The following is a 16,331-nucleotide window of genomic DNA, read 5'->3' on the forward strand; positions in this document are numbered from 1 at the left end:
TTTTTTCTACTTCTTCTTGATTAAGGTGTTCATGTCCTCCTGTTGTGAGTTCGCTGGGTTCTGGTGGTTTCATGTTGTTTTTCAGATTGTTGGGTGAATTCTTGCATTGGTGCCTGCCCATCTCTTCCTCCGAATGCTTCCCTATGGATCTTCTTTTACAGGATCAGTTCTCCTTGCCTACTTATGTACCTTCCCAGTGATGGCACTCCCCAGTTATGTCTCTCCTGGCACCAAGATCAGATCTCCGTGCTGGTGGGGTAGCTCATAAACAAAGCACCTACCTTGCTTGCTGCAGGCAGGCTATTGAATCAAAGGAGCTCCCGCCCGCTAGGTTGTCCTCAGGATTCAGCCCCAGCACCCAGAAGAGGGAAGGGAGGCAGAAAGGGGGAGGGTTCTGGATGCAAGTTCAATGATGGCTCTCCTGGTCTATTGAAGTTTTAATTATCAGCCCTTTTTATATACCAAATTTTGTCAAATCATATAGATTTTAACACATATCTCATGAACGATCTGTAAGCCTTGAGATAAGAACTTATAGTATTATTTAAAGATATTATTATTATTACTGTTTTAATCCTTATTATATCAGACTTAATAACCAGAACACACAGAGGTAAATTTTAAGGTTGGGCAGTCAGTAAGGGTTGCAGCCAGGACACATTGAACAAAGTCAACTTATACATTTTTAAATAAACATTTAGTGGCTATATTTATGTATTTAAACCAGACAAAACTTTTTTTTCCCAGCTGAATTTTGGGGTTGGAAGAGGGCTAAGGCCACTTGTACTTTCCTGATGGGGCTGCCTCCACTGTTAATGGGCCCTGGTGTTCCTTAGTATGCAGCTTTGGAGCATGTGTTCCTTTGTGAGATATAAAAAATTATCATCTAGAAGTGGCTGATGGTGGCCATCCTCAGTGCCTGGCCTTGCAGTCACCTCTGCTTGCCTCTGACCCCCTGGCTCACCATTGGCATTTGGTCCTGGGCCTGCAGTATCTGCAGGGGAGGGGCAGGCCTCTCCTTGGCTGCCAGTACTGCTTGCACAGAGAGGAGCCCACTGAAGCCTGGACTCCTGGGGCAGAGAGGGACAGGGAAGACTGGCAAAGTCTACTGTTCCATCCTGAAATCCTGGAAGTGTGAGAATAGGTTCTGAAAGGGCCTGAGGCTCAGAGGAACCTTAGCCCAGGGTAGACATTAATTTACTAACAATCATCACAAAGAGACTGTCAGTAAACAACACGAATGTTAAACAGAATTGATGAGACACACACTACATGCAGGGACCCAGGAATCCCGAAACAGTCCTGAAAGGCGGCAGAAGAGCAACCCAATGGCCAGAGGAGGGGTCCAAGCATCCTTGGTCTCTTCCAGCTCAGAGGACTTTGATGTGTCCACCTATTCTTACTGAGTCTTCCATTTTCCAAGCACCAGAAACCAACCAGAGAAAGCTTACCAGTTGGCCAAAACCAGTAGAATAAAAGCTCCCAGAGACTGAGGTGACCCCCCCCAACCCCACCAGTACTAGGATTGTGTGAATTCCTTGGGTTCAGCACAAAAAATGTTGGGTTCCAGAGTTGCAGTTGCATTATAATTGGGGTGAGGGGGAACAGATCACCAAAGTCTTCTATACCAGAAGCAAACTTTATTCCAGAAAATAAACAAAAATCTCCATGGGGCACACAGAGCTTCTCAGCTCTAACTATGTCCACAGGCAGAGATTGGACTTTTGTAGCTGTGGCAATGCGTGGTCTCCAAACTCCCCTTTCTATAGTAATGAACAAGCATGAGTAAAGGAAGTTTTACAATCTCGAGGTAAAACTCAGATACAAATAACTTTTTTTTTTTTTTAAAAAAAGAATTTTAATTAACAGAGTTTTCCAGTTAAACTAGTGTTTGTATTTAGCCCATGGTTTCTCTCTGGCACTTTCTGGTGGTGTTTACTGAAGCTCTGCTCTTCCCTGATACTGCCAGTTTTGCATAACAAGGAAGGGTAAGGAACAATGCACAACCAAGATGTCACACACATCTCATCATTTAAAGTTAACGCAGTTCACGTCACTTGCTGGTCTTGAGTGGCCAGAGATCTATCAAAAGCTGACCCTCTGTTCGCAGAGGGCTGCTTCAGCCTTCCACACAAAGGCTATTTATTGGTTGTAAAGCAAAGTAACCCATTGTTAATATTTAATCCTTAGGCTTCTGAGACACTTTTATATTCTTATTCTTGGACTCTAGTAGCTTGTGGAGGAGAGAGACAGGGAAGGAAGAACAAACACTTTGAAGTTGTCTCTCAGGCTAGCAGGAGAACTCAGAGATGCGTCTTGATAAGAGAAGCTTTCACTCAGACCCTAAGGGAAGTAGGGGTGTAGAGAGAATTCGGGATAAAGGTTTCAAGAGAGGAAACTCCAGGTTAAGGCAATCCTGGAAGAGGGCTCATGTCAGATGGGACACTGTCCATCAGGAGATCTCAATAGGAGAACCATGGTAAGACCTGGCAAGTACTGGGTAGATAAAAGGGCTCTGGGGGCTCATTCTGGGTCAAGACTGATTGGGTTGGCAGGTACCTATCAACTCCTGTTTAATCCAGAACTAGAAGGCTTTTGTTACAGTAGAGGATGTATGTGATTATGCTGGCTCAGATGGCAAGCAGCCTGTGCATGAAGGACAAGGCTTAGTTAGTTCTAAGTTCAGATAGAGTTCTGTTTACCTGGATATCAGCCAGGCCCTTGACTTTCCCTTTCTGAAATTTCCTCTTCACTCTCCAGAAATCCTGGTTGTTCTGGGTTTTCTTGTTTGTTTTATGCTTTTTGTTTTTCCATGACCCTACCTACCAGGAAGTCTCCTAGCTGTTTAGTCTCCCTGGACAAGACTGTGGCTGCTCTTATGGTCAGGCTAGAGGAAGCAAGGGGTTGATTCTGGTCCAGCTGCCTCACAAGTGCAGTCTGCTCTCCCAAATCCAGTCTGAGTTCTTCCCTCTGCTGAGACCTCAGGCTGTGTGGGTTTTTGCATAGCATCCAAAATCACTACCCAAGTAACAGCCTGGTCTCAAGTGCTTCTTCAGGAACAAGAAACCAAGCTTCCTTATTCCTCACTGAACAACAGCATGAGAGTTAAGATCATACTGATACCCTGACTGGTTCTGGAGGCATACCTGGACCAGACAAAGTTTCCTCAGCTCCCTTACTTACTCAGGGGACATATGTACCCTGTCCAGCAGCAGGAGACATGAAGCATTCCTTAAAGAGGAGAGACTCAGTTTAGAACTACATGCCCTTCTGCTTACATGTTCACAGAATTGAGCCACTTTCAGGAAAGTATATAACAGGCTTGTGGAAAACTCATAGATGGTTCTAGACTTTCAATTGGAGTCAGTATATGTCATCTTTACAAAACTGACATAGATGTTCTGCAAAGCCTGAGAGTTCCTCTTCTTTGCTGAAGGAGATGGAGTGATAGCATTAGTCTGGTCCTTGTTTGAGACACTTACTAAGCAGTCTCCACTTTCCAAGGGATTCAGGTTACAGCCATTGTTAGGGTTCTAGAGAAGTCCCACAAAAAAAAAAAACCCCACATCTGTGTAAACAATTAGCAAGAGCATTTATTATCTGGAGAGTAAGAGTTACAACATGCTGGGGCCTGCCACCCCTCTGACACAAAAACTAAATGGTGACCCTGGGAGAAGCTCACAGGCTCCTTTTATACACAGCTGAAGGAATTCCAGAAGCAGTTAGATCATCCTGTCTAGGACGGGCTTATGTGAGTGGCAACCATTTTAGTACATCCCTAATTGGTTAGGGCTAGCAGGGGGTGGCTAGGGCTACAGTTTTTCCATTTTGGGTCTAGCCTGGATAAGTCCCAGGTTCTTTCCTCATTTGGCTATTGCCTTGACATACTGTGGGGCTTGTTCAGGCCTGGTACATGCTATCTCCCTCACCCTTGTTGTCGAGGGCAATGGTGATTGATTGCCTTTGTTCATGACTTCTTCAGAAACTACTTCAGTTTTAAGTGGCAGGGACTGAGGCCTAGTTCTTAACTGAGTTATTAGGAGCCTACCATGGTATTTGTCTGGCCTTCTTATTCTCTCCTTGACTAGTGCATCATCTCAAATCCTGGAGATGCTTCTTCTTGGTTTACAGACTTATATTGTTATCTTAAAACCATCAGTTTAACCATGGATATTCTTTGATAAACCCGACCAAGGCATTAATTATACATGGCCTACGGGTTAGAGTCAACAGTAAGAGGACTAAGGATGCAGCTAAGGTTGATAGAAGTGTAGTTAACCATGGTGACCAGTTAAATGGGAGTTCATACCATCCTTTGAAAGGGAATATGCTTGTTGGCGGGGAACGCAAATAAAGCAATACCATACTAGGTCTGAATATGGCATAATAAGGGGTTCTTCATTAAAGGGGAACTCACAGATCACAATGGGGAACAGGAACAGAATCCAACATCAAGGTGTGATGAGAAGGAGAAAGAGAAAGAGCAGGCAGGTTCTGCATATTTTTGGTATCCAAGTGCATAGGCAAACTGGTCAAGCCTCTCAAAGGCCATTGGCTGTAGGAGGTTCCCCATCACCTCCCCCTTTTGTCTAAATAAGAAAATTCCAAACCCAATATATGGTATATACAATAAAACAGATATCAATTATAAAACTTAGAATTACAATCAGCATAAACAATATTAAGAAAGAAACATATGCTAAGTGTTTCAATAATTATTTTACCCTAAAATGTCTAAGTCTTGTATTAGAAATAAATTGGCTAAGTCATAAGAGGAAAGTAACTACAACTATCTCATCTTCAACCCCATCAAAGGCCTGAGAAGGGAGATAATATTACTTGAACAGGCAGGAAGTACAATCAAGCAGCTGCTAAAATGTGCAGTAAATTACACAGACAACCAGCTACCTGGGCAATTACCCAAAGTTTCATTTGCAACATTGGAGCAACCAATTTTAGCTAAGGCCTAGAATAACTGACAGACTATTTTCAGAGGTAGGATAGTTTTCAAAACCATCTTACCCTGTATTGGCAAGATTTGGCAGTCTTTTTTCCTGTATCCTGCTTGTCCTGTCCAGACACCATGGATTTTGTCAGTGGTCAAGGCATGCGAAGTTCCTTGCTCAAAGACCAGTTGTGCCAAGAAGAAATCAAGCTCCAAGTGGAGTGTCTTTGGTGCTCAACATTCTCTCGGGAATAGATGGGTGCTGCCAAGAGCAATCATGTCTCACATCTATAGAACCCTTAGTTATTTAAATGCCATATTCTACAGGTTTTTGAAGTAGTTGAAGATTGCCTATCTATGTTGTATACAATCTCTATGCATCTAAAGAACCTGACTAGTCCAACTATAATAAACATGGATAACTACTGACCTACAATACTAAATACCTATATAACTTAAAGACTAAGACTTTCTATTATAATATTAAACAATCTTCAAACAACTGTGCAGCAAATGAGAACAATGACCTCAAAATGTAACAATGTGTATCTTGATCAGAGTTAGAAATGTATAATGCATTATGATAGATATATCCTAAAATTGTATCAATATACAAAATGACTAAACAGAGGTAGAAACATGCATGCATACAATATGACAAAATAACTTTGCCTATGTGTATACAAATTTTGTAGACAGAAATAGGAGCATATTCAATATAAGAAATATAATTTTATTTGGATCAATATACAAGAATCTATACCAATGTAAATGGTCTATAAATAATAACTCACAAGTATTCACTCTATTCCTCACTATATTATTAGTGTAATTATTAGTGTAAGCTAACACTAATCTATCTATTATAGTATTCAATTTCATTTTTTAGAGAGATCCCTGAGCCTACAAAATTTCCACTCCAACCCCCAACCCTATACCAGTTATATTTAACCCCTAATCGATGTCCTTAAGTCTGAGGACAAACTTTGTTGGGAGAAGGGCCATTGTCTTCTAACATTACTTCCAGCTGTCAAGGGGGCACTATTCTTTCTATGGGATTCTATAAAAGTGAAATGATGGTTATGTTTCAAGGTTATTGTCTGGTATAATTGCATGCAAATAGTCTCTTAGTAGTCTAGAGGGTCTTTCTGAAGTTCTTATTTGTATTCTGGCCAGAACATATTAAGAATGTGCACCATTCCAGCTAACCAAGTTGGAACTATCTTAAGCAGCTGGCATTCAAAACTGGTCTTAAAGTAGCTCTATCAGCATCAGAATGTCATATCAACCAGGTAGAGTCATTTTTGTGGGGCCCCATCTTCTTCCTAGAAACTTCAAATATTGTTACAGAAAAATCTATTGTTCATTGTGGAAAACTTAAACATTATTTATATAGACATATATTCAACAAAAGATGTAATATAGATAAAAATATGTATGGAGAAAAGTAAAATTTTCCTAATGTTTTTCTTCTTTCTATTCCATTTCAGATGGTTCCTGACATGAGGCAGAAACTCTGAAATTTTCTTTTAACAACGTGCTTGGATTTAGAGAAAGATAGACATTGTCCAGCTCCAAAGCCAGCTTTGATTTTTAAGTGAGTCTATTATTCTACTGGTCTGTAGACATAAATATATATGCACAGGGAATGAAATTTTGCTCTGCGGATGTCCTGTCCTCATAAGCCATATTCCTCTTTGTTCGGTGATCTTTCCTCTTTAGACATTCAAACGTCCATGATCGCTTGACTTTTTGAAAGTATGTATTTTCCTGCAAAGACAAGAACTAGACCTTATCCCAACCCTTATGAGGCTTTCTTACCATCTGTATGATTGTCACCTCTGTGGATAAGCTATCATTTCTATTTCTCAAGAGATTTCTCCTTTCAAATTGAATCTTTATTAATTTTGATGGTATCCATAGCTTTTCTTCTCCTGTGGAAACAAGAGCAAAAACCCTTCCCCAACATAGCACATCTTTTGTTTTCCATTCTGAGGTCAACACATCCTTGAACTGGTTTAATTCCCTGACTGATTTAATTCAGAAGTTTTTTCTATTATCCAGTATCTCTCTGCTGCTATTGTTTCTTTTTCATTAGCATTAAGAAAATTCAAGGTTAATAAAGCATTATAAGTCTATTTCTTGCATTATTTTCTATCCATTTCTGCTTATTTAATATATCCTTTGTAGTTCAACTTGGTCTTTCTATAACTACCTGGCCTGTAGGATTGTTTGTGATACCTGTAATATGCTTTATATTATAATAAACAAAAACTGTTCCTTTTTTTACAGATATATGCTAGGCCATTATCTGTCCTTATTTGTGCAGGTATACCCATGATGGCCACAATTGCTAATAAATGTGTGATTACTAAATTAGCCTTTTCTGTGCTCAAGGCAGTTGCCTATTGAAAACCTGAATAAGTGTCAGTGGTGTGATGACATATTTTAATTTTCTAAATTCTGTAAAGTAGAACACATCCCTCTGCCAGATTTCATTCCTTTGAGTACCGTTTGCATTATTGCCTGCAGGTAGCAGTATTTGGTTATAGAAAGAGCAAATAGGACATCTCCTTATAATCTTTCTAGCTTGTTGCCATGTAAAATAAAACTCTTTCTTTAAGCCTTTGCAATTGGCATGATGCTTTTCATGAAATTCTGAGACCTTCAGCACACTTCCAATCAAGAATAATCAATTTCTAAATTACCTTGTGATAGAGGACCTGGCAGACCAGAATGGGATCAAATGTGTCTTATGTATATGGGAAAAATCTTATTCCTGATTATATCTTGAAGATGAATGAATAGTGAAGTCAACTTTGTATCATCTGGTATAAATTCAGTGGTTTCAATATGTAAGGCAACTCTTTCTGCACATTACGAACCTGTAACTATATTGAGAGGTTCTTTAAAATTCCTTAATATCATGAAAATAGCACATAACTCTGACTTTTGGACAGACTTATAAGGGTTTTGTTCCACCTTACTTAGATATTCTGATTTGTAACCTGCCATTCCTGATTTATTTGCATCAGTATAGAATTATGGGCTTCAGTTATTGGTGTATCATATACAATGGGGGGAAGGATCCAAGTAGTTCTCTTTATAAGGTTAATTCTATCAATTTTAGGATAATTTCTATTAATCTCTCCCAAAAAAATTAGCACAGCCTCTTTGCCAGGGTTCACTGTCTTCCCATAAGTTTTTCATTTCATCAATAGTAAAAGGCACTATAATCTCTGCTGGGTCTATACCAACTAGTTGATGAAGTCTTAGACATATTAACATCTCCTTGTTTATGATCTGTACTGATATTTACATTGCAGAAATGGCAGTCCACTCATGTCAGAAATGAATCTGGTTGAAAATGTTAACATTTTTTATCCAGAAAGCTGTGACAGATTATTTTTTGCACAATGAAAAGCATCCTCGAGTGTTCTGTAGAGCTCGATTAATAGCTTATTAGAATCTTGTCAATTAATATTAAGACTACAAAATTTTGGAGTCCTAAATATAACAGCAGTATAATGAGAGAAATCTGAAACATGTTATTTTTAACCATCTCTAAATGTTTTTTTATTAACATTTAAGCCTTTTTATTCTCAGACCTTTATAACTTGCATTTACATACATCTCAAGTCCCCTTTTTTTTGTACTCTGAAACATTTATATTTACTTTACCAGTAGATGCAGGTCGCTGACCACTGAGAGCAGTCACTGTAAAGTTCTTTTAAACAAAGGAATGATAAGAAGTTATACTAAAATCTGTTTTGTGAGTTTCTCTCTCTTTCCCTCTGCCTCTCTGTCTTTTTTGTCTTCCTCTCTCTCTGTGTCTCTCTGTGTGTCTTTTTCTCTGTCTCTCTCTCTATCTCTCTGTCTTTTTCTCTTTCTCTCTCTATCTCTTTGTCTCTCTCTATCTTTCCCTCATTCTCTCTCCCTCTCTGTCTCTCTGTCTTGTTTTTGTCTCTCTCTGTGTCTCTTTGCCTTTCTCTGTCTTTTCCTCTGTTTCTCTCTGTCTCTCTGTCTTTTTCTCTGTCTCTGTCTCTGTCTCTCTCTCTCTCTCTCTCTCTCTCTCTCTCTCTCTATCTTTCCCTCTTTCTCTCTCCCTCTCTATCTCTCTGTCTTTCCCTCTGTCTCTCTTTGAGTCTGGTAGCAAGGTGAACTGTATCTAGACTTTGTATTGGTTCAAAGAGAGTGAGATCTGTGACCTGAATCTTATAGAGAGCTGAGAAGGCAGCTGAAGCCTTGGTTGTTGCTTTTAAGCTGGCAAAGCTATTAGTCATCAAATAGCATCCGAGTTCTGAGAGGAATAAATTATACCTGAGGTATTGATTTTTAAAAAATGACAGAGACTTACTTGCTGGCTGCCTAGACAGCTACCCGGGGGTCCTCCATGGTCGTTCAGGGCAGATGAGAGGGCAACATCCCTCTTCAGGCTGGCAAAGTCCCAGAACATCCCTTAGGCTTCTGTGGAGTAAGGACTCATGGGAGGACCAGCCTACCTTTTGCCTTAGGCAACTGGAGGCTGTCAATTTCCCAGTGTCCTGTTTTCTCCACCACCTGAAGAGAGTCTTTGCAGTAGTTGAGGTGAAGGGCAGGTTTTCCCAGTGGCTAGTGCTGCCAACTTTGAGCCAGTTTTGAGTATATCTTTTTCTGTGCCCATCTGTCTTCTTTGGAGGAAATAGAGGAGCTGTCTGGAGTTGGCATGTCTCTCTATAATAGAAAACTTTTTAGTAAAACATTTAGACGCCATTTTCTGCAGATCTCTGAGCATTTGAGGACTGTTTATTAGCTATATCTGAGCAGACAACCCTTGCCACCAGCTATTTGCCCTAAACACACAGGGGGACTAGGTAAGGCTCATCTCAGTAATAAATTATATCAGTACTTAGCATGACTATGACCAACAGCTTGTCATTTATAAGTTGGCTCTTAACTTGTATTTCTTAATAGTCTATAACATGTTAGCAGCTTTTATAAGACTATTACTTTACATTACGTTTTTGTCAGATCTAGTCAAGTGTTGTTCCTTTGGAAACTACAACTCCCAGACTCCTCCTGGACTACGGATACCTGTGCGCACCCCAGACACCCTTGCACTCCCCGTTAAAAAGGCAGGGCCACACGAGGCTCTCTCTCTCGTTTTCCTTCCCTCGTGTGTTCTGCACGCCTCCCCGCCCTCTTGTGTTCCCCTCCCCCATTAAAGTGGACCCACGTGGGAGCCGCAGTGTCGTGTCTGTGTTTGTTCCGCCGTGTGTGTCTGTCCTGTGCCCCGTGTTTTAAGAAGAACAAGCCTGCCTTTTTTTAAAGAAGAACATCAAGAATATTGATTTTTGAATTGAAGCCCTTTTAGTATCAAAATTAAACCTTTTAATCGTAGATGATGAGTTTAGTAAAGAAATTGGGATAACCATTCTTCGGGTAATGGCAGAACAAGTTTACACCACACTGAGACTGTCTCCTGAGAAGGCAAAGAAAAGTGATTATATCAGACAATAACCAGAATATTTAGAGGTAAATTTTAAGCTTAGGCAGTCAGTAAGGGCTACAGCCAAACACATTGAACATAGTTCACTCATACATTAGAAATGAACAGTTAGTGGCTATGTTTATGCATTTAAACCAGACAGAACTTTTCTTACTTTTTCCAGCTGAATTTTTAGGCAGGGGAGGGGCTGCAGGGCCTTTGTACTTTCCTGATGGGTCCACTCTGCTCTGGTGTTTCCCACTGTGTGCCTTTGGAGCAGGAGTCATTTTGTGAGATGGTTCAGGAGAAGCATCTGACAGTGGCCATCCTTGGAACCTGGCCTCCTACTTGTCTCTGCTTCTCTCTATCCCCCTGGCTCCTCCTTGGCATTTGAGTCTGAGACTGCAGTACCTGTGGGGGAGGGTCGATCCTCTCCCTGGTTGTCAGCAGTGCTAGCACAGACAGGAGCCTGCTGAAGCTTAGACTCCTGAGGCAGAAAGGGGCAGGGAAAGCTGGAAAAATTCTACTGCTAGGTTTTTGAAATCCTGGAAGTGAGAGAATAGGATCTGAAAGGGTCCGAGGCTCAGAGGAACCTTCAGGTATAAGGACTAATAATCCTTTAAGTCTCATTGTAGGTCTTTGTCTAAGAGAGCTGGGAAACTTTTAAATTCTTGTGGCAGGCAAATTCAGGTGAGCTGACCACCAAAGCCGTGATCTTGGTCATGCCCTTCGAAAGCAAAACTTGGCTTCAAGAGTTAGGCTGAAGAAGGTGTCCTTAAGATCTAGAACTGAGTACACTTGAAGCTCTGGGGACAGGGAGCTCAGGAGATTATAAGGTTGGGGACTGTAGCATGAATGTCTTCAACCCGTTTGTTAATCTCCCTAAGCTTTTGCACCGGTGGAAAGTCATTGGTCCCTGGTTTTTTAACTGGTAGAAGCAGGGTGTCCTACAGAGACTGGCAAGGCATCAAGATTCCGTGTTTTAGGAACGGATTCATATATTTAGTAATGCCCAACATGGCCTCTGGGGTCATGGGTGCTTCACCCTCACCTGTTGGGCACTGGCTTTTAAGGTGACTACAACTGGGGGCTCCTGAATCGCTAATCCTGGTGGATTAGTTTCTGCACACACTCCTGGGATGGGGCGCTGGAGTTCCGCTATTAGAGGAGATGCCTTTAAAGTAAGAGTCTGTATTCTTTCAGATGTAGGCATAAGACATAGACTTCAGGCCATGGTGAGATCATCACCCCATTCCCAGTGAAATATATTTGGGCTTTTATCTTAGCCAGTAAGTCTCTTTCCAGGAGGGAGTAAGACATTCAAGGATAACTATAAAGGAATGCATAACTTTTTTTCTTCCCAGTCTCACAGTCTGTTTTGTGGTCCATGGTTGCAGAGCTGTCCTTATATCCCCTTGAACCCACGTTTGTTTGTCTGACAGAGGCCCCAGTGGAGTTTTTAACACTGAATGGTGAGCACCAGTGTCCACTAGGAAATAAACAGGTTGCCTCTCAACTTTTAGGGTTACTCAAGGTTTGAGCAGAGGCTTCCAACCCTGTCCTTTTTATCATCTGGATTCACTAATCCCAGGGCTTTTTGTCCCCTCTTCCTTAGTGGACATTCCTTTTCCCAATGGCTCCTTTCTTTGCAATAAGCACAATAATCCTTTCTTAAGTACTAGTGCCGGTTGGCTATTTGGGACAGTCTGTATTCCCTCTGCCCATCAGGCCCCCAGCTCTTATCTGCCAGTAAGACTTTTGCCAGTCCCAAACTTGCTTATTCCCAGGTGTTTCTTTGTTGTTATAAACCTTAGTGGCAATAGCAATCAATTTAGTCAGATTTTTACCTTCAAGTCCTCTGAGTTGCTGGAGCTTCCTCTTAATATCTGGGGCTGCTCAGTTGACAAAATCCAGGTTGACTGCCATTTGGTTCTCAGGAGTCTTAGATTGGTGTGCAGTCTAGCAGGGGCTCGGAGACCATCTCTTAATGACTGCCTCATTAGTGGGTTGACCATCTCATCCTGGAACGTGCTTCGGGCATTTTTGCTGAATTCTATCTCTTTCTTCAGTGGTGAACATTATCTGGAGCAATTGCTGGCAATCCAACCCCCAGGTCGGGAAATGTGTAAACAGGTCAGTATTTAGCACTTGAGATTTCTCAGTAAAGGAAGGAGTCTGAAGTTTCCAGTTATACAGATCACTAGTTGAAAGAGGAAATAAACCAGGCAGTGGCTGCCATCCCCATCAGGAGGTCCCACAGTGCAAACAGAGAGAGCAGGAGACACCACTACCCACCGCTGACCACCTGTGGCTTCCCTGAAAGAGTGCTAAAGGAGCTCAGCTCTGAAGTAGGAAGTTGGCGGGCGGGTGGTGGGGAGTGGGGGGGATGGGGGTAGGAGGGTGGCGGGAATGCTCTACAAGGGAGTAGAAGATCTGAGTAGCTCCAGCTTCACGGGGGCTGCAAACAACTGCAATGGCCTCCCTGAAATCCTGGAAAAGAGAAAGAGCAAGGTCCAGGGGAGACTTAAGTTTGGAAGAAGCTTTTCCCATAGTGGAAATTACTTCACACACAACCACAACGAGAAGACTGACAACGGGCAACATGATATGAAACAGAATTGACAAGACATCACTGCGCACAGGGTCACGTGATCCCATACCAGTTCCAAAAGGCTGCACCTCACGACCTAATGGCTAGAGAAGGAATAAGAACATCCCCTATTTTCCTGCGGCTCTGAGATTAGAAGTGTGCCCGCTAGATCTCCTTGAGCCTCCAGACTGTCCAGATACCAAATACCAGAACCAGAACCTTACCAATTGGTAACCACAGAATAATAAATTTTACCAAAAAACAGAGACTGGAGTGTCCCCTTAAAACCAGATTTGCGCTTCCCCGTACAGGCCACCAAAATGTTGGGTCCAGGGGGGTTGCGCAAAGATGAGAACACCACCAAGTCTAATAAACCAGAAGCAAGCTTTATTCCAGAAACCAGATCCTAGGAAAACCAGAAGCAAACTTAAAAATAAAAAAATAAAAATTAAAAATCACCTGGGGCACAGAAGCTTATCAGCTAGCTGAGACCATAGTCAGAGTTGGTGTTCCTTAGGCTGTGGCAGAAGGCAGGTTTCTGAACTCACTTTTTATAGTAGGGGCACCAAGCATTAGCTCTGAGAAAAGGAATTTTTACAACCTTGCCCCTAACCCTTGGGTTGGTCAGTGGAGACCCTAAAGAGGGGAGTGAGTGCTAATGTCAATGGGTAACTAGGCAGCCATCATGAAATATGTTTCAGAGGAGACTATAACAAAGGTCACTAATTGCAAGAAAACAGATGTCTTTAGCAATTAGTCAGAAAGGGACTGCTAGTAATACTAGAAGGTTAATAAAGAAGGATTAACTGGCTCATAGGCTGAGAATTTAGGAGATAGCAGAAAGCTTTTCACACTATCTCAAGGTAAAACTCAGATACTGACTGTCATACTTTACAACCTTCATTACCAGAGCTCATTAATTAAACCATTGTATTTGTCCACTGTCTCCTGGTACCTCCAGATGTATGCCTCTCCTCTGGTGGTGCCAGTTTTCCATAATGGAGACAGTGCCTAACCCAAAGGTCACATATCTCTGTCTCATCTCAGTTCACATCTGTCCTTTTTCAGGGATGGCCAGGACACTACTCTCAATTTGTAGAGAGAAGCTCTGGCCTTGTAAATAAAACAGCCAGTTGTAAAATGACCTAAGCTTCCCAAGCATCTGAGAAAATAGCTCACTGTGAATGAATGATCTTTGATCTGTTGAGAAAGCTGCTGATAGTCTGTTCTCATTTTACTTTATATTTCTTTATTTCTACATTCTTATTTATGGAATCTACATTTTTATTTTCTTATTCTTGGACTCTTCAGAGGCAGGGAAAGAGCTGAGGAAAACGTAGAGTTCAATAAAAATCAATAAAAAAAGATATTGCCTAAACAGTATTACAAATAATATAATTTCTGTGTCATTACTTTAGGTCTGGGCAGCTGGGAATGAATGAGCATCCTCGGCCAACAATCCTTTATTTTGTTGTGTTTCTCATTGTCTGTTTTGCAGTTTCATTCTAAGTAGGGTCTTGGAGTCCTTACTAACACCAGAGTGGTTAGTATAAAAACAACATTGCTCTCTAAGACCTTGCAAGCCCCCTCCCCCACACAGCGTTGAAGGAACAATAGGTCAAGGCTCCTTCTGCTTTGTAGAAGTGCTTCACCTAGAAAGGAGACTGATTCTTCCAAATGTGCAACAAATTTCCTAGGGCAATCACATCTGCATTTATTGCCATTCTCATGGCCCTGTAGTGTAGTTCTAACTCTTGTAGTACCAAGGGTGAAGTTCTCCTACCTATTGCCCCAGCTAAGCTGATGCCTTGGATGGTGGGTAACAAGACAGTTGTAATGACTTCTCATTTTTTTTCCCATTCTGGTGATGTTTCAAACTGGTAAAAGAGAAGTAGACTATTCCGACTCGATCAAGATGCAGAAATCTTTGGTCTGATTTAAAACCTGAGTATTAACAGGCTGTCAAGCCAGAGACACATGCCTACCAGTTGTCATCCAGTTGAATCAAGAAGCCAGCTGCCATTGGATTCTGAGTGAGATTACAAAGATGGGAAAAGAGGTTGCCTCAAGCAGAGACCAATTTCCAGCACTAATGATAAAGTGAGCCTCCCCTTATTCAGTAGTTGACATCTGCAAGTTTGTGTGTCATGGGTTTGGTTCAGGAGCTGATATTGGGATTTTAGCATCATCAGTTTAGTGGTATCCAGACAGGAAATATCATTTATTTAAGGCTTCAATGATGCAAGAGCCAGTAGCATTCAGTAGAAGCAGAGGGTCCAAAAGTCCTGTGATGGTTGACAGAGTTTCTTATCTAGAAGGAATTTGGAAATGAGAATGGGGAGCAGTTATTATTTTACCTCAGGTCCCCTAAGACAAGAAATTCCATTTGATCTAACATTCCAGGAGGAGAGAAGGGACAATGCATTCTCTTATGTAATTACTTCCTGCTGAAACTAGGATGTTGTTGTTAGGGCCCTGGAAGGCTAGAATGTTAGTCAAAGGCAAGGGAGGTTCATTGACCAGCTGCAGAGACAGCATTTACATCAGCTGGATTGGTCCATACCAGTCTTTAGCAAGTCCAGGGCTCACAGTCATTTGGAGCAGGTTGTAGTCAGCAATTCAAGTTTGGATGTATCTGCCAGCCTGTTGAGACAAATGTGGACTAGGAACAGAAGTTAAAATTTATGAACTTAAAGGAAAATATTGTATTTGGAACGTTTAGGCCCATAGTCCTAAGCAATTGGGGAGGAGAGAAGACCCAAGACCAGGAGAGAGAAGAAATAACATCCTCAGGAACAGTCAAGTGGGGAAACTCAGGCTATATTGATCTGGAGCCCTTTTACCCATGAGAAATGAACCCAAATTTTATGATACTCTCTATTCTATGAAGTTTATCTGATTTTTCATTTTATAACAAAGACAGAAAAGTTTTAGATACATTAGTATTATCAATCTGAACTGAAATATCTATTGCAGAAAAACAGGTAACAGGTATCTGTATAACAGCAGGAGACTCATAGTTTTGAGTCCTAGCAAAAGTTATAGATTTGGGTTCAAGAGCACATACATTTTCCTCTGTCCTTAAAGGCAGATATAGGTTGGAAAGAGATGTCTTTAGCCTGATGCGAAACATCTTTCAACCTATATTTAGAAGACAATCAAAAGAAATCTAAAATCTTGAGCTTGTGACTTAAACAGTTAGTAGTTTTTGCTCTATCACGTTATCAGAATCCTATTAATGTTAAATTCTAAACTTTTGAAACCCTGTATAACAATATTACAGGAAGAGAAAGAAATTTGAAGCATTTTTCATAGCTTAAATCATCTAT

The 16,331-nt window shown here is 41.2% G+C and overlaps 1 protein-coding gene across 1 annotated transcript in view; it reads right to left on the reverse strand.

Moving 5' to 3' along the window:
* Positions 1-16,331, reverse strand: part of LOC101995691 (nuclear autoantigen Sp-100-like) — a 75,163-nt gene that overhangs the window by 57,305 nt on the left and 1,527 nt on the right. Inside the window, exon 2 of the mRNA XM_013351730.2 lies at positions 13,227-13,368. Coding sequence (XP_013207184.2) covers positions 13,227-13,368 — 142 coding nt within the window. The remainder of the gene's footprint in view (positions 1-13,226; positions 13,369-16,331) is intronic.

This window comes from Microtus ochrogaster, linkage group LG4 (genome assembly GCF_000317375.1).
Source record: "Microtus ochrogaster isolate Prairie Vole_2 linkage group LG4, MicOch1.0, whole genome shotgun sequence".
In the NCBI taxonomy this organism is placed as follows: Eukaryota; Metazoa; Chordata; class Mammalia; order Rodentia; family Cricetidae; genus Microtus; species Microtus ochrogaster.